The 19679-nt window shown below is 42.8% G+C and overlaps 1 protein-coding gene across 2 annotated transcripts in view; it reads right to left on the reverse strand.

Annotated features, from left to right (window-relative positions):
- Positions 1 to 1840: 1840 nt before the first annotated feature.
- Positions 1841 to 19679, reverse strand: part of znf574 (zinc finger protein 574) — a 27778-nt gene continuing 9939 nt past the window's right edge. For both annotated transcript variants that reach the window (XM_024138618.2, XM_024138617.2), the window contains exons 7-10: positions 17941 to 18035; positions 14321 to 14469; positions 4243 to 4530; positions 1841 to 2985 (exon numbers count right to left, since the gene is read on the reverse strand). In XM_024138618.2, coding sequence (XP_023994386.1) covers positions 2389 to 2985; positions 4243 to 4530; positions 14321 to 14469; positions 17941 to 18035 — 1129 coding nt within the window. In that variant the 3' untranslated portion in view covers positions 1841 to 2388. The remainder of the gene's footprint in view (positions 2986 to 4242; positions 4531 to 14320; positions 14470 to 17940; positions 18036 to 19679) is intronic.

Raw genomic sequence — 19679 nt, forward strand, 5'->3', positions numbered from 1 at the left:
GGCCAGTATGATTTAGTAGACCTTCTCTCAGAGCGCAGTACTCTCATCATTATACCTTCAACATACAGTATAGAACATATGCCAAGAACATCTACCATCTAATAAATGACTACAGACACAGTAGAGATGACCATGCTGATACAAGGCTACTTAGTCTGCTGGAGATGCATTGATGAATGGCAATGTACATGTACGTGCATTCATCAATAGTGGAGGTTGGTGGGAAATACAGTGAGGTCCAAAAGTATTTGGACAGTGATACGTTTTTGTTGTTGTTGAAATTATACAATGACTAGGAGGTTAAAGTGCACTGGTGAGTCCCATCTCTTTAGTCAGTGAAAGATGTGTGACAACAAATTCTAACGAAATTTAGCCCACCTGTTTATGGTAATGCAACAATGTTTTTAGCAATCCTCCAGTTGAGCCACATACAGTGAGCTCCAAAAGTATTGGGACAGCGACATGTTTTGGCTCTGTACCCCAGCACTTTGGATTTGACATGATACAATGCCTATGATGTTAAAGTGCAGACTGTCAGCTTTAATTTGAGGGTATTCATCCATATCGGTTGAACCGTTTAGAAAGAACAGCACTTTTTGTACATAGTCCCCCCAATTTAAGGAAGGAAAAGGATTTGGACAAATTGTGCAGCTTGTGACTCTACAACCTTGTTGTATGCATTTGCAGTTCGTTTTGATTGTATTTCAGATTATTTTGTGCCCAATAGAAATTAATGGTAAATAATGTGCTGTGATTTGAGTCAATTTAAGAATACAATATGTTTCTAAACACTTTTTCATTCATGTGGATGCTACCATGATTACGGATAAGCCTGAATGAAAAAGGAATAATGATTAGTGAGAAAGTTACAGATGCACAAAGATCATATCCCCAAGACATGCTAACCTCTCACCAATAACAGGGGAGGTTAGCTTGTTAATATTTTAGTCTTTTAGCAAACGCTTTCAAATCCTATGTGCTGGATTACAGAGTTAAAACAACCAAAATGTGTCACTGTCCAAATACTTGTGGAACTCACTGCTCTCTGAAAAGACTACTGGTTCTTATCTCACCTTAGTGAGGGTCTGTTACATTTTATGAAGACGTTCTCTTCCCATGAAAGTCTGAAAAAAAGGTTTTCATGCTAGGCTCCTATGCTAAAATGGAGGCAATTTCTCTCTCTGTCTGCAACACAATCACCAGCATTTCTCATTTCATGTCATGAAAACAAATCAAGACAGAGTGTTTGTGTGTGAAAACGCTCCAGTCAGCATTCGCTGGGTGTGCAACAGTTATAAACGGCGCTTTAGATTACGATTATGAGCTGCTGCAGCACTGGAAAAGTTCTAGCACATCAAGCCCTTTTCCATTTAAACACAAATTAGATCATCGTTTTTGATATCTAGCTATCCACTATTGCATACTGATACAGCAATATGATGTGTACTTCCTCATTCAGCTGAGATCATCATAAATCCTCTCCTTCTTTATCATACGAATTACAATATTAACGTGATCTATTCATATTTATGTCATAGACATTATATTAACATTAGTGTTAAATCTATATACGTCTACACACAGTGACAAACATTGAAACAAATATCCTGGGTAATTACATGACTTGTATGGAGATATCTCATATTGCTGCTCTCCTGAGCTCTGCTTCTGTGACTTGGTAGGTACCTGTGTCAGAAAGTCCATATTGATGATGTCAAGCGAGAGCGTTGTGGATTTACAGTGGGCCCATAAAGCCCATCCTATCTGATGTGTGAGATATTTCAGGGCGAGGACCACGTGTCATCCTCCTTATAAAATTATAGAAGCGTTGGAGAAATGGTGAAAGCTGAAGCCTTTTATTAAAAAGAAAACAGAGGAAATTTTATGGGCGATTCAAGTCCAACCCTGCTAAAACTCAATCTAAATAATATTGACGGTACACACTCTGGGAACACTTTTACAATCAGCTTTTCATTCAACTTCTCATTGTAAACAGGATAAATGCTTTACCATACAACTGCTTCACTGGCTTCGCTGTACGATTTCAACATTTAAAATCAATTCTGCTCTTCCAAACTAAGAAGCACCTCTCAAAGCTTAAGGGCCACACATCCGGTCCTTCACTAAACTCTGTCAAAATCAATTCATATATGTAGATCATTCAAGTAAATGAAACAATATTTCGGACCATTTAACAAGAATAGCCCGGCACTGAAGAAACAGCAAAAACTATACATCTTGATTTAACTCAACACTATTTATTTATTTTTTATTTCACCTTTACTAACTGAAAATCCTACCATCTTTCAGTATAACTCTGTCTCAGTCTCTAATACATTCTATCACAAACCCTCTCCTTTCTACCCTCTTCCTCCTCTACAGTCTCCTCTATGAGATGGTCTCCTCTAGGATGAACTCTATGGTGTGTGGTACATCCTGTCCCTCTACCACAGTSACYGARGGGATCTCATGTCCCTCCATGATGGCTGACAGGGAGGGGACAGAGATGGCCTGACCACCCAAGAACACCACCTGGGAGGACCCAGCCTGCCCAGAGAACATAGCCCCAGAGGAGTGCTCTGAGACGGGCACAGCCGGCACCATCACCCCCTCTGTGGTTCCATCCGCCTGGACCAGCAGAATGGTCTGCACCGCCGACTCCCCCTCGCCACCTGACCCCGTCCCTGTAGACAAGAGCACCCTCGCCCCTTCCGCCTCTGCGTCGTTGGCCGTGGTTCCACCCGTTCCGTCGTCGTGGAGACGGATGTGTTTGTCGAGGTTGGAGCGTGAGCGGAAGGCTGAGGGGCAGTGGTGGCAGGTGTAGGGCGTCTCTCCGCTGTGGATGCGGGCGTGCTCAGTAAGACGGCCGGCCACACTGAAGGCTTTACCACACACCCAGCAGCAGAAGGGCCGCAGGCCGCTGTGGATACGCTCATGGTCCTTGAGGTGGGGCAGCTGGCGGAAACGCTTCCCACACGTAGAACACTGAGAGAGGAGGAGGAGGAGGGGACATGTGGGGGAGAGACAGGGCAGAGAGTGGGAGGAGGGGAAAGAGTGCAGAAAGGGGAAGAGGAGAGAGTGAAGAGAGGCAGAGAGTGAACGGAAAGAAAGAGGGAGGAGAAGTTGAAGAGGAGGAAGAAGAGTGGAGGGGAGAAGGATGGGTAGGATCGGAAAACATAACGAGAGAACAAGGACAAGAGGAGAAGAGCGGAYATTAAAATTCATAGATTTSATATCTTGAAAACTTRTGAAAAMATATTTTCTGAAASACTTCTCCAAATTWGTAGACACAGCACTTCTRGCTGAAGAGGCAGRAGAATAGGAGGGGTAGAAAAACAATGTGTGAGAAGAGAGAGAGCGAGAGAGATCTAGGGAGGGCAGAGGACAATGGTAGGTAGAGATAAAGAACAGAAAGAGGGACACAGGGGACAGAACAGAACAAAAAGAAGCTGACAGAACAGAGCTGCACTACTACTGAAGGACATTCATCTTTTCCACACAGCAGTGTTACCTGCCTGTCTGCCAGACTGAATGACCACAGAGACAACRCCTACCATTAGTAGAACCAGAGGGAATCGGCAGGGACATTCTCACCAATACCTTTACAGCTTTGATTACATTGTTATTGAACTATAGAAGCCTGGGGCTGTTCTGCCACARATTGTGCCACAGTGAGCAGAGAGGCCGGTTGCTCCTGTGTTTAGGGCCTTCCTGCCTTTCCGTGCAGTGCCCAGTGGTGCTGGGTCCCAGAATAGTAACACAGAGGGGAGATGGCAGGTTCTAACTCAGCCCCACTCATTAATCATAGGAAGTGTAGAGGGAGGGAGGACACCAGCGGGCATAATACACTGGGGTGACCACAACCACAGCTTGTATTTTTTTTATAGATGAGATGATTAGATGAGTTTATTAGTATTAGTATACATATTTACAACTGGAACAMTGATACATTTCCATTGGGGGTGGGGCAGGGTGAATGTCCATTGGGGGAGCAGCAGGGGGGAAGTGAGAAGTGAATGAAACAATAATAAAAGTAACCACAGGCAGAACCACGACCAAAGTCTTGTCCAGACGGCCTTTTCTGCTTCTGGTAAAAAACGGACAATTGATCCCTTGTAGTAGACTGTGTTTTAAATCACTTCAGAACAAGACACACCATAACGAACGTCAGTCGTGCACAGTAGATAACCCACCACGCACACACACAAACAATCAATCATCTCCACCTCCCCACCCCCTTACCTCGAAGGGCCTCTCATCGGTGTGGATCCTCATGTGGACGTTGAAGGTGGAGGTGTAGGCAAAGTCCTTCCCACAGATCTGGCAGTGGAACCTCTTGGAGCCGCGGCCCTTCCCCAGAGTCCCCTGGCAGTGGGCCACAATGTGCTCCCCCAGGGCMGAGCTGGAGGCGAAGCGCCGTCTGCAGGGGGACAGRGGGCAGCGCAGGGGGGTCTGACCCGTATGGGACAGCCGATGGAGGTCCAGACCCTCCTGGGTCATACAGCAATGACCACACATATCACACTCCACCTGGATGGCCGGAGAGAGGGAGGGACACATGTATTGGGAATAACTAGTGAAGCATAGATGAAAGGATCCTACTATTACAGTATCCATGTCTATAAGGTACAGTATCTGTAGAGTAAGATTCTACTATTACAGTATTCATGTCTATAAGGTACAGTATCTGTAGAGTAGATTCTACTATTACAGTATCCATGTCTATAAGGTACAGTATCTGTAGAGTAAGATTCTACTATTACAGTCTCCATGTCTATAAGGTACAGTATCTGTAGAGTAAGATTCTACTATTACAGTATCCATGTCTATAAGGTACAGTATCTGTAGAGTAAGATTCTACTATTACAGTATTCATGTCTATAAGGTACAGTATCTGTAGAGTAAGATTCTACTATTACAGTATCCATGTCTATAAGGTACAGTATCTGTAGAGTAAGATTCTACTATTACAGTCTCCATGTCTATAAGGTACAGTAATCTGTAGAGAGTAAGATTCTACTATTACAGTATCTATGTCTATAAGGTACAGTATCTGTAGAGTAAGATCCTACTATTACAGTATCCATGTCTATAAGGTACAGTATCTGTAGAGTAAGATCCTACTATTACAGTATCTATGTCTATAAGTACAGTATCTGTAGAGTAAGATCCTACTATTACAGTATCTATGTCTATACAGTGCCTTCACATATTCACACCCCTTGACTTTTTCCACATTTTGTTTGTTACAAAGTGGAATTAAAATGGATAATGCATTTTTTTGTCAACGATCTACACTAAATACTCTGTCAAAGTGGAAGAAACATTTGAACATTTGTAAAAAATAAAAATTAAAAAAAATATGAAAAACGAATATATCTTGATTAGATAAGTATTCAACCCCCGAGTCAATACATGTTAGAACCACTTTTGGCAGCGATTACAGCTTTGAGTCTTTCTGGGTAAGTCTCGAAGACTTTTCCACACTTGGATTGTGCAGCATTTGCCCATTATTCTTTTCAAAATTATTCAAGCTCTGTCAAATTGGTTGTTGATCATTGCTAGACAACCATTTTCAGGTTTTGCCATAGATCTTCAAGCAGATTTAAGTCAAAACTAACTCAGCCACTCAGGAATATTCACTTCTTGGTAAGCAACTCCAGTGTAGATTTGGCCTTGTGTTTAAGGTTACTGTCTTGCTGAAAGATGAATGAATCTCCCAGTGTCTGGTGAGAAAGCAGACTGAACTAGGCTGGGCATGAATAATTGATGTCAAAACGCCATCTTTAACCAAAGATCAATATTTTTTCAAATACTGTAAAACTATTTGGTCAAACTTTTGTCTTGAAACAACGTCAATTTGCTTGACTGTTCTATGTGTACATGTGCATTTGCACAGTGGCGACCCGTCATTCAGGGCAGGTGGGGCAGAGCCTGTTGAGCTATAAAAATAAATTGGTTTGTTTTTTGTTGCCTGTTTTGCATGTTATGTTTGCATTAACACGTGAAAATACAGAGCCTAGGGGTCGGTACTCTTCTCCAGTTGCACCGTGATTGGCTCAGTGTTCTGTCACTCATGGGGACACCACGTCAAGGCAAAATCTACAGGGAGGGCTTGAAAGATCAAGCCCCCTTGGGTGCTGCCTTAGATTTACATTAAAAAGTACCCATCCGGCCTCCCGGGTGGCACAGTGGTCTAGGGCACTGCATCGCAGTGCTAGCTGCGCCACCAGAGTCTCTGGGTTCGCGCCCAGGCTCTGTCGCAGCCGGCGCGACCGGGAGGTCCGTGGGGCGACGCACAATTGGCATAGCGTCGTCCGGGTTAGGGAGGGTTTGGCCGGTAGGGATATCCTTGTCTCATCGCGCTCCAGCGACTCCTGTGGCGGGCCGGGCGCAGTGCGCGCTAACCAAGGGGGCCAGGTACACGGTGTTTCCTCCGACACATTGGTGCGGCTGGCTTCCGGGTTGGAGGCGCGCTGTGTTAAGAAGAGTGCGGCCTGGTTGGGTTGTGCTTCGGAGGACGCATGGCTTCGACCTTCATCTCTCCCGAGCCCGTACGGGATTGTAGCGATGAGACAAGATAGAATCACTAGCGATTGGATACCACGAAAATTGGGGAGAAAATGGGATAAAATTATTAAAAATTAAATAAATAAAAAAGTACCCATCCAAGGCTCAAAGTCATTGGCCACAGATAAAATTACGTCAATCACGTTATATGACTGATCATGTCAACATCATACTTTCAAAATCTTAGCTAGCAAGCTAGACAAGCAGTTATCGTCATCAATCACGTCAACCATTAATGGCAAATCTAATTCAATCATTGTCATATGAAGAGAAATTATAGATAAAACGTATCGGTGTCATCGGCCATTGGACGTAAACATTACACAACAAGTTGGAAAATCACAAAATCAACAATGAATGGTTTGGACGGAATCAGTGGCTAACTGCAAGCGTTGCAAAGCAATCCCTATTTTGCCTCCCCTGCAGGCTATTCCGTGGAGAGGATGTGTGGTCCAAGTCTGAGTTTAAGGGTCTCTTTCCAAGCTTAAAAGGATAAACATTCACACGCAACACTATAAGCCAGAAAAGGTTGGAAAAATTGCCAGGCTTCAAGCCAGCATGACTTCTGCCGCTTTGAACGGAACTGGGAAATCTCAGACTTCATGAGTTCAAGACAATTGGGAACTCTGAAAAAATGTGCTCCGACTGGGAAAATACGCTTTGAACGGTCAACCAAATCGGAATTCCAAGTCGGGAACTTGGGCTTCTTCCTTCTAGAGCTCCGACCTGAAGATCACTGACGTCATGATTCAACCTTGTTCCCAGTTGTCTTGAAAGCACCATTAATCCAGAGAATGCCAGACTTTGATGACAAAGTTTCATGACAAAACTTGCCCACAAGAAGGATCGCCATGCCACCTTCCTATTCAAGTGAGCACAGCACAACGGAGTCCAAAAATCTCTTGCATGCTGCTGCATATATGATGTAATATGCCTGGGAGATATGTATACTGAAGCTAAGAAAGTAATACTAAGTGTATGCTGTGTAGTAAGCTGTTGGTATCCCATATGCCTCACCCTAATAATTTAGTCCCTTTCCCCCTCATAATGTTGCCTAATGTTCTGACTGAAATGTCATCATCGAATATTGTAAGAGCTTTCATCGGCAGGGCTTGAAAACTATTACGGACTACAAAGGGAAACCCAGCCGCGAGCTGCCCAGTGACGCGAGCCTACCAGACAAGCTAAATGCCTTTTATGCAAGCAACACTGAAGCATGCATGAGAGCACCAGCTGTTCTGGACGACTGTGTGATAATGCTCTCGGTAGCAGATGTGTGCAAGACCTTTAAACAGGTCAACATTCACAAAGCCGCAGGGCCAGACGGATTACCAGGGCGTGTACTCAAAGCATGCGCGTACCAACTGGCAAGTGTCTTCACTGACATTTTCAACCACTCCCTGACTGAGTCTGTAATACCTACATGTTTCAAGCAGACCACCATAGTCCCTGTACCCAAGAAAGCGAAGGTAACCTGCCTAAATGATTACCGCCCCATAGCACTCACGTCGGTAGCCATAAAGTGCTTTAAATAGGCTGGTCATGGCTCAGATCAACAGCATCCTCCCGGATACCCTAGACCCACTCCAATTCACATACCACCCCAACAGATCCACAGATGACACAATCTCAATCACACTCCACACTGCCCTTTCCCACCTGGACAACACCTATGTTACTTATAATTACTTAAAAATCATACAATGTGATTTTCTGGATTTTTAGATTCCGTCTCTCACAGTTGAAGTGTACCTATGATAAAAATTACAGACCTCTACATGCTTTGTAAGTAGGAAAACCTGCAAAATCGGCAGTGCATCAAATACTTGTTCTCCCCCTTATATACTAATATATATTTAAACACACACACACAACACACAACACCACTACACACACACACACACACACACACACAACACACACACACACACACACACACACACACACACCACACACACACACACCACACACACACACACACACACACCACACACACCAGTTTGAGTCGGAAGTATGCATACATGTTGAAGTGAAGTTTACATAACCTTAGCCAAATACATTTCAAATAAGTTTCACAATACCTAACATTTAATCGTGATTAAAATTCCCTGTCTAGGTCAGTTAGATCCCACATTAATTTTAAAAATGAAATGTCAGAAAATAGTGAAGAATGATCTATTTCATTTTAATTTCTTTCATCACTTCCCAGTGGTCAGAAGTTAACATACTAATTGAGTTATTTGGTAGCATTGCTTTTAAATTGTTTAAACTTGGGTTCAAACGTTTCAGGAGCCTTCCACAAGCATCCCCACAATAAGTTGGGTGAATTTTGCCCCATTCCTCCTGACAGAAGCTGGTGTAACTGAGGTCAGGTGTGTAGGCCTCCTTGCTCGCACACGCTTTTTCAGTTCTGCCCCCACACAGTTTTCTAATAGGGTTGAGGTCAGGGCTTTGTTGATGTCCACTCCAATACCTTGACTTTGTTGTCCTTAAGCCATTTTGCCACAACTTTGGAAGTATGTGTGGGGTCATTGTCCATATGGAAGACCCATTTGCGGACCAAGCTTTAACTTCCTGACTGTGTCTTGAGACGTTGTTCAATATATCCACATAATTTCCCCCCTCATGATGCCATCTATTTTGTGAAGTGCACCAGTCCCTCCTGCAGCAAAGCACCCCCACAACATGATGCTGCCACCCCGTGCTTCACGGTTGGGATGGTGTTCTTCAGCTTGCAAGCCTCCCCCTTTTTCTCCAAACATAACGATGGTCATTTATGACCAAACAGTTCTATTAATGTTTCATCAGAGCAGTGAACAATTTTCCGAAAAGCAGGATCTTTTCCCCATGTGTAGTTGCAAACCGTATAGTCTGGCTTTTTATTTAGCGGTTTTGGAGCAGGTGGCTTCTTTCCTTGCTGAGCCGGCCTTTCATTTATGGTCGATATAGGACTCGTTTTACTGTGGATATAGATACTTTTGTACGCTGTTTCCTCCAGCATCTTCCTTTGCTGTTGTTCTGGGATTGATTTGCACTTTTTGCACCAAAGTACGTCATCTCTAGGAGACAGAACGTGTCTCCTTCCTGAGCGTATGACGGCTGCATGGTCCCATGGTGTTATACTTGTGTACTATTGTTTGTACAGATGAATGTGGTACCTTCAGGCATTTTGAAATTGCTCCCAAGGATGAACCAGACTTGTGGAGGTCTACAAATGTTTTTCTGAGGTCTTTTGATTTTCCTATGATTTCAAGCAAAGAGGCACTGAGTTTGAAGGTAGGCCTTGAAGGTACACCTCCAATTGACTCAAATGATGTCAATTAGTCCATCAGAAGCTTCTAAAACCATGACATAATTTTCTGGAATTTTCCAAGCTGTTCAAGGCACAGTCAACTTAGTGTATGTAAACTTCTGACCCACTGGAATTGTAATACAGTGAATTATAAGTGAAATAAGCTGTCTGTAAACAATTGTTGGACAAATTACTTGTGTCATGCACAAAGTAGATGTCCTAACCGACTTGCCAAAACTATAGTTTGTTAACAAGAAATTTGTGGAGTGGTTGAAAAAACGAGTTTCAATGACTCCAACCTAAGTGTATGTAAACTTCTGACTTCAACTGTGTGTATATATATATATATATATATAAGGCAATTCAGCCATTTGGATTTGTTATCTGTAATGGTTATGATACAATAGGCCTTACATAACGCGCAACCCAAATGGCCAAATTGTTATAAAAGTAATATTTATCGAACAAAAATAACATTTATTGTGTAAATGGGAGTCTCGTGAATGCAAACATTAAGATTATTAAGGTAAGCGATTAATTTTATTGTTTTTCTGACTTTCGTGACCATGCTTATTTGGGGCTAGCTGTTCTAGCATTGATTGATACACTCACTGTTGGCATATTGATAAACGCACACATTTACTGGAGTACTTGAACAGTCAAAAAAAAGTTGAAATGCCCATCCCTAGACTGAACCAGGTTTTCCTCTAGGATTTTGCCTGTGCTTTGCTACAGTATATTCCGTTTATTTTTTTTATTCTGAAAAACTCCCCAGTCATTACGATTACAAGCAAAACCATAACATGATGCAGCCACCACTATGCTTTAAAATATGGAGAGTGGTACTCAGTAATGTGTTGCATTGGATTTGCCCCAAATATAAAACGTAGTTTTCAGGACAAAAAGTTAATTGCTTTGCCACATTTTTTTCAGTATTACTTTACCTCCTTGTTGCAAATCGGATGCATGTTTTGGAATCTTTTTATTCTGTACAGGGGTCCTTCTTTTCACTCTGTCAATTAGGTTAGTATTGTAGAATAAATAAAATGTTGTTGATCAGTTCTCCTATCACAGTCATTAAACTCTGTAACTGTTTTAAAGTCACAATTGAACTCATGGTGAAATCTCTGAGCAGTTTCCTTCCTCTCTGGCAACTGAGTTCGGAAAGACACCTGAACAAATTCTTATTCACAATGACGGCATACCGTGGAACAGTGGGTTAACTGCCTTGTTCAAGGGCAGAACGACAGATTTTTACCTTGTCAGCTCGGGGATTCGATCCAACAACCTTTCGGGTTCCTGGCCCAACTGTCTAACCATTAGGCTACCTGCCACCCCAATTGATACACCATCCAAAGTGTAATTAATAACTTCACTATGCTCAAAGGGATATTCAGTGTTGTTTTTTTTTCATTTTTTACCCATCTACCAATAGGTGCCCTTCTTTGCAATGCATTGGAAAACCTCTCTGGTATTTGTGGTTGAATTTGTGGTTGAAATGTACTGCTCGACTGAGGGACCTTACAGAGAAGTCCTTGAAACTTATGTAACCTGTTAAGCACATTTTTACACCTGAACTTATTTAGGGGTTGAATACTTATTGACTCAAGACATTTCAGATTTTCATTTGTAATGAATTTGTTAAAATGTCAAAACACATACAGTATTTCCACTTTGATATTATGGTTATTGAGTGTAGGCCAGTGACAAAAAATGTCAAATGTAATATATTTTAACAAAGCTAAATGTGCGAAAAGTCAAGGGGTGTGAATACTTTCTGAAGGCAGTATAAGGTATAACTAGTTAAGAGTAGGATCCTACTATTACAGTAGCCATGTATATTTAAGCAATAAGGCACGAAGAGGTGTGGTATACGGCCAATACACCATGGCTACGGACTGTTCTTATGCAGGACGCATCGCGGAGTGCCTGGACACAGCCCTTAGCCGTGGTATATTGGCCATATACCACAAACCCCAGTGGTACCTTATTGCTATTATAAACTGGTTACCAACGTAATTAGAGCAGTAAAAATAAATGTTTTGTCATACCTGTGGTATACGGTCTGATATACCACAGCTGTCAGCCAATCAGCATTCAAACCACCCAGTTTATAAAAGGTATTATAAACTGGGTGGTTCAAGCCCTGAATGCTGATTGGCTGACAGCCGTGGTATATCAGAGSGTATGACAAAACATTTATTTTTACTGCTCTAATTACATTGGTAACCAGTTTATAATAGCAATAAGGCACCTCGGGGGTTTGTGATATATTGCAATCCGTCGTGCCTAACAGCCCTTAGCAATGGTATTATGGCCATATACCACACCCCCCCGGGCCTTATTGCTTCAATTATACAACGGATGGGTCTTATCCTGAATGCTGACAGGTTAAAACCACATTCCAGCCGGAGTCTATTCTACAAGTTACCACCGGCTAAATCTATGATACTATTCCAGTAGCCATGTAAGGTACAACTAGAGTAGAGTAGGATCCTACTATTACAGTAGCCATATATATTAGAGGTCGACCGATTACAATCGGCATGGCCGAATAATTAGGGCCGATTTCAAGTTTTCATAACAATAGGTAATCGGCATTTTTGGATGCCGATTATGGCCGATTACATTGCATTCCACGAGGAAACTGCGTGGCAGGCTGACCACCTGTTACACGAGTGCAGCAAGGAGCCACGGTAAGTTGCTAGCTAGCATTAAGCTTATCTTATAAAAAACAATCTTCACATAATCACTAGTTAACTACACATAGTTGATGATATTACTAGGTTCCAAGTACCAAGTCATGTTTTGCAGAGGGGTCAAATACTTATTTCCCTCATTAAAATGCAAATCAATTTATAACATTTTTGACATGCGGTTTCCTGGATTTTGTTGTTGTTATTCTGTCTCTCACTGTTCAAATAAACCTACCATTAAAATTATAGACTGATCATTTCTTTGTCAGTGGGCAAACGTACAAAATCAGCAGGGGATCAAATACTTTTCCCCCTCACTGTATATAAGGTATTATACTATTACAGTAGCCATATATAAACTCAGCAAAAAAATAAACGTCCTCTCACTGTCAACAGCGTTTATTTTCAGCAAATTTAACATGTGTAAATATTTGTATGAACATCAGATTCAATCAAAAGTATCAGTCAGTATCTGGTGTGGCCACCAGCTGCATTAAGTACTGCACTGCATCTCCTATTCGTGAACTGCACTAGATTTGCCAGTTCTTGCTGTGAAGTGTTACCACACTCTTCCACCAAGGCACCTGCACGTTCCCGGACATTTCTGGGGGGAATGGCCCTAGCCCTCACCCTCCGATCCAACAGGTCCCAGACGTGCTCAATGGTATTGAGATCTGGGCTCTTCGCTGGTCATGGCAGAACACTGACATTCCTGTCTTGCAGGAAATCACACACAGAATGAGCAGTATGGCTGGTGGCATTGTCATGCTGGAGGGCCATGTCAGGATGAGCCTGCAGGAAGGGTACCACATGAGGGAGGAGGATTTCTTCCCTGTAACGCACAGCGTTGAGACTGCCTGCAATGACAACAAGCTCAGTCCGATGATGCTGTGACACACCGCCCCAGACCATGACGGACCCTCCACCTCCAACCCCTGGTGAGACAAAACCGCGACTCGTCAGTAAAGAGCACTATTTGCCTACAAGCCCTCAGTCCAGCCTCTCTCAGCCTATTGCGGACAGTCTGAGCACTGACGGAGGGATTGTGCGTTCCTGGTGTAACTCGAGCAGTTGTGGTTGCCATCCTGTACCTGTCCCGCAGGTGTGATGTTCGGATGTACCGATCCTGTGCAGGTGTTGTTACACGTGGTCTGCCACTGCGAGGACGATCAGCTGTCTGTCCTGTCTCCCTGTAGCGCTGTCTTAGGCGTCTCACAGTACRGACATTGCAATTTATTGCCCYGGCCACATCTGYAGTCCTCATGCCTCCTTGCAGCATGCCTAAGGCACGTTCACACAGATGAGCAGGGACCCTGGGCATCTTTCTTTTGGTGTTTTTCAGAGTCAGTAGAAAGGACTCTTTAGTGTCCTAAGTTATCATAACTGTGACCTTAATTGCCTACCGTCTGTAAGCTGTTAGTGTCTTCATGACCGTTCCACAGGTGCATGTTCATTAATTGTTTATGGTTCATTGAACAAGCATGGAAAACAGTGTTTAAACCCTTTACAATGAAGATCTGTGAAGTTATTTGGATTTTTACGAATTATCTTTGAAAGACAGGGACCTGAAAAAGGGACGTTTCTTTTTTTGCTGAGTTTATAAGGTATTCTACTATTACAGTAGCCATTTATATAAGGAATAACTAGTATAGAGTAGGCGGCCAGTGTACCTGTCCCATGCTGTCTCTTATACACATCTAGATGTGTATAAGAGACAGGTATATATAAGGAATAACTAGTATAGAGTAGGCGGCCAGTGTACCTGTCCCATGGAGCGTCCCCGTCCCTGTCCCCGGCCACGGCCCACAGTCTTGTCCTCCACTGAGCTGGTACAGCGCTGCAGATGGATGTCCAACACTGACTGGTTCAAGAACTGGGAGGAACAGTGGGGGCACAACACTGGCTCCTTATCTGGGGAGATGGGGTGGGCAGAATGAGTTAATTACTTACTAAATTAGTGTTTATCACATTCCAAACAGTGTTTCGAGAGTGTACATGAAATCAATTGAAATACACTAAACATGGAAAGGACAGGGATGTATGGATTGAGTGGGTATTTAGACAGTCACAGGCCCTGGTCACAGGCCCCTCCTGTCACTACCCACCAAAACACACACTGGGTTCACACTGGGTTACAGGGTATTCTATCTGTATTGTCATCACTCAGTATAGGCTACAGTATGTGGCTTAAGGTAACTTRTTTATAGACACACAGACACATGCACTACTGTTGACAGTCTGGATATTGGTAAACACACTCAGGCTCTCTGTCTGCTTCTGTGAAGCTAAAGGAGMAAMAGAAGAGGAGAGAAAACGAGAGAAGATGCTGAGCTTTGATATTTCCCCATCTTAGCCGCCGGCATCTACAGTTACCACGGCAACTCCAACCCAGCGGAATCCTCCCTCTCGGCTGGAGCGTTCACCAGTCTCCCCTGAGGAGCTCTCTGTTGAAACATTTAATAAGGATCCTCTCCATCAATAGAGCATTAACTAATAATCAATGGATCAATTCCAACCAATCACATCTCTCTCTCTCTCTGAGGTGCACTTATCTCTGACCCCACTGCACCGATGCTGTCAGCGGCAGCCATGTTGACTTGACGCCAGACCTGATTAAGATCAGCAGATATTTTTACCCATTAATTGGTGGCGTCGATTCGATAGACCAGAATTGGAGAATCCCCCATCATCTTTTAAATCCCCAGTTTGGGAACATTTAGGCTTCCCAGTGGATTACAGGGGTGATGGATAGAGTTGTGGATAAAACGGTAACACTAAGTCGCCACGCTCAACGAGAATAGCCTATGTAGCTAACAACACTTCAAATATGTTGACACATTTACAGCAACACCACCAGTGGGCCCCAGTATACCAGAGTAAGATGGAAACGCAAAGAAACTACACAACATCGTCTTCCCTCTGCATTCAAGTAGCCCTTGGCAGCTGATTCTGAACAAGCCAAATAAATTACAAGAGCGATAAGTAGGCTATGTTTATACTTTTTACAGTCTGGTTTAGAGCAGCGGGTATGTGCCCATTCCCGGTGGTTTAGAATAGGGCTTTTTAGCACCTTGTGAAAGTGCTCAAGTCACGTTACGAACTTCGCTGTTGCACCCATTTCAGCAAACAGGTAGTACCCGCTCTACATGGGCAAACCAAAGTCGAAGATTTCAATGAATTGGCCAATGCACCGTGTTGCGCTTATAGTGACAGCCCATCACATTACCCCGGAGTGGGAGATGTACGGTGCTTCAGACACAACCCCTTTATTACAGTCCACATCTGGCACTGAAGGAGGCAATGACATGGTGTGTTCATAACCAAGTGGGAAGTGACATACAACTGGGAATAATCCACTTGAACGGCACTCACAGGTAATTACTAGTGGGAAACTGGTCTATTATCCTGAGCATCCACTTCTCCCACCATGGTGACCTCTGACGTCACCTACTATAGGAAATTACCTCTATAACAGCATTTTCGGCAGTTAAATGCAACAACAAAACATTATTTATAAAAAGCAAACTATTGTGTGTTTTTTTTTTACTATAATTTGTTTACAAGCATTATAGCTCTACTTTTAGTTTATGGKTGACACAGCTTGTTGGCCATTAGCCAATCCGCGTTTCTCAACGAGTTCAACTCACATTGAACGCATCCAACTGGTATTTACGACTTCACATCTGGCGAAGTCCCACCTCCTACATGGTTACAAACGCAGCATCTGAGTGGAAACTTGAGGCCCAACATAACAATCTGGTCACAATAGACAATGCAAAGAACATTGTGAATGGCATCTTGTGAATTGTGAATGGCATCTCATTTTCCTTCCGAATGGTGACCCCAAAACTGCATGGGTTTGGTGAACCATTAAACCCCTAATTACTACTAAGGCGCAGGGATTACTTCTGCATACTTAACATGGAAATMAGCTCCATCATTAGCAGCTTCACTAATTCACGGCCCACACATACACTAGTGCACACTACATATTTGATTTATTTGATTTAACCTTTATTTAACCATGAAGGCCTCATTGAGATTATAAATSTCTTTTTCAAGAGCGTCCTGGCCAAGATAGGCAGCACCAAGTCATTACACAATTACAGACAGACAACATGAAAGACTACAGATAATCTAGTAAAAAAAAATCATAAAACAGCAAAATAAAAACATTGACAGGTTAGGGAATCAGCCTCAAAATCCTTCAGCAATGATTTAAAAACACCAATCGGGACAAGTTCTTCCAGTTTAAAAGTATTTTGTAAGGCGTTCCAACCCAATGGCGCAAAGTACATAAAAGCCCTTTTACCAAATTCAGTTTGGACATTTGGAACAGATAGCAGGATAAAGTCCTGCGAACGGAGAGTACTCACCACATTTCTGAACAATAAAAATTGCCAAATAACCCAAGATGGCTTTGTAAATAAAAGTATACCAGTGACTGAGCCTACGAGTGACTAGAGAAGGCCAGCCAACCCTGGTATATAAAGTGCAGTGGTGACAAAGGGTTTTGCAGTTWAAAATAAATCTCAATGCTCCATGGTAAAGGGTGTCAATTGATCTCAAACACTGAGCRGAAGCATTCATATATAAAATATCCCCATAGTCTAGTATAGGCATAAATGTAGCTGATAGTAGCCTCCTTCTGGCTTCAAAAGAAAAACAGGCCTTATTCCTAAAATAAAATCCCAACTTCAGTTTACATTTTCTTGTAAATTGTTGAATATGCAATTTAAAAGAGAGGCCGTTATCAATTAAAATTCCAAGATATTTATGAGGTTACAGTCTTAATCTCATTGCCCTGACAGGTAGTAATAGGTAGTAATAATTCTTGCTTTAGAAAACACCATTAGTTTAGTTATGTCAGTATTGAGGATAATCTTCAATTGACACAAGGTATGTTGAACAGTATAAAAAGCAGTTTGCAAGTTCTGGAAAGCTTTTGTGTGAGATGACAACAATAAATAACAGTATCATCAGCATAAAAGTGAAGTTGTGCATTTTGCACATTTCTGTCTAAATTATTTATATAAAATAGTGAATACGTGGGGACCAAGTACAGAGCCCTGGGGTACACCATTACAGACAGACAATTTAACAGACATGAGCCAATCAAATTGAGTGCACTGAGTTCTATCAGACAGATAGTTAGCAAACCATGCAACTGCATGCTCCGAAAGACCTACGCTCGACAATCTCTGCCTCGGTATAACAATCACTACTGTCCTTATAATCTAATTCATTATGATCTAAAAGGCAAAACTGATCCTAGATCAGCACTCCTACTCAGACGCTTTATGGATACGGGCACTGGTCTCTCTTTCTCATCCAGTGCTTATCAGACACACAGGGCAGCTGAGAGGAGAGGGGAGGACCTACCTTGGTGAATGAGGGAGTGCAGGTCCAGCTCCTTCCTGCGTTTGAAGGCCTCTCCACAGACAGAGCAGGGGAACGGGTGGCTGGTGTGGAGCAGTCTGATGGACAGAACACAATGAACGGAAGAGAAAAGGGAAAGAAGTGTAAACAACAACTAATGTTAATAATACACTTCTGAATAAATTACTACAGAAAAATAATACAAATGTTTTGGGGGGTTTTTCAGAGCAGAAATGAGAGGGATAAAAACAAAAAGCAATAAAAAACGAGGGCTATAATACAGTACTGCAATGAGCAATATGKTTTTCTTGGAAGCTGAGAAAGAAATAAAGCTGTGAGGAAAAGGGACAAAAGGAGCACCACCATCATCAACACTATGGGCAGCAGCTCACTGGTACTAATAACACTGTAGTGTGTCATTTGTAGATGCATGTAAGCCACGCTTCAAGGGCCCACTGTAATCCTCATCCACACAGAGGAGGAATAACACACACAACCACAYGCTGGCTATCACCTTAGTGTCACAGTATTAGGATTACCTCCAGACCTGAGTGCTTAACTGTGTTGTTAAGCCTTTTAAGGTTCAATACGGAGTCATTAGGTGTGTCATATAATACAATGGCTGCAGATAAATGGGTATTTTCAGTGTGTGATGAGATATGAGAGCCTATGTTTATCCATTCCATAATGGMAGGATATAGCCCGGGGGAAGGAGAGGAAGGAGAACCCCTGGGATGTATTTAACTGGCTGGATCAGTGTTGTGTTTGATCACTACTGCAGTGTTTCCAAGCCCTGGTCCTCCAGTACCCCCAACAGTACACAGCTTCGTTGTAGCCCTTGACAAACACACCTTATTCAACTCTTTGAAGGCTTGATGATTAGTTGACAAGTTGAATCAGGTGTGTTTGTCCAGGGTTACAATAAAAATAAACAAATAAAAATGTTGGGGGTACTGGAGGACCAGGGTTGGGAAACACTGCAGTAGTGGATATCASGGTGGTGGAAGAGTTCACCTAAACACATTGCTTCAGCAGTGGAGGTATTCAACTCTTAACTACAGTCCTGCAGTGTCAAGGTTTTATTCTAGCCCAGCATTAAAACCCTCAGATTCCACTAATCATCCCTGGCTAGCAGGTGTTTTAGTGCTCGCCACTAGCCAATGCATTACAAGCAGCTGAGTCAATGTCCTTGGCAACGATAATGTTCGTCACACTGTTCTAGATGGTCTGTGTGGGCATCAGGCCAGATAAAGAAATAATGATTATGAACTGCTGAAAAATACATTGTGTTCTACGTATAATTCATGACTGATGATAGTGGATTTGTAAAGTACTTAACCCCATCGTTTAATATTAGATGGTAAACATAGTGTGTGCTGTGGACCACTTTACAGCCCTATATAAACTGTCTGGTCGATCATCCCTCTGCACAGGGCTGACAATAGGAATCAATATTTTAGGCCAAGATGACCCTGAGAATTAAAGCTTCAGTCCAGGTCGTCTCTACACCCCCCAGTGTTCGCTAATGAGAGGGGGTGTAGGGATACGGACTGTACCCGGCAGAGACGCTGGGACTTCCTGCTTCGCCCCAACTACACATTGACATGCAGTTCAAGGGTAACGTTCCATTCACTCCATGATCACGCCCTCCTATTGATCCCCGGATCATTTCTCCTGCCTCACCTCCTCCCTCCCCGCATCCCCCACCTCTAGTTCCTCAGCCTGTCTGTCTCCATCGCTTT

This window comes from Salvelinus sp. IW2-2015, unplaced genomic scaffold (genome assembly GCF_002910315.2).
Source record: "Salvelinus sp. IW2-2015 unplaced genomic scaffold, ASM291031v2 Un_scaffold1535, whole genome shotgun sequence".
Taxonomy (NCBI): domain Eukaryota; kingdom Metazoa; phylum Chordata; class Actinopteri; order Salmoniformes; family Salmonidae; genus Salvelinus; species Salvelinus sp. IW2-2015.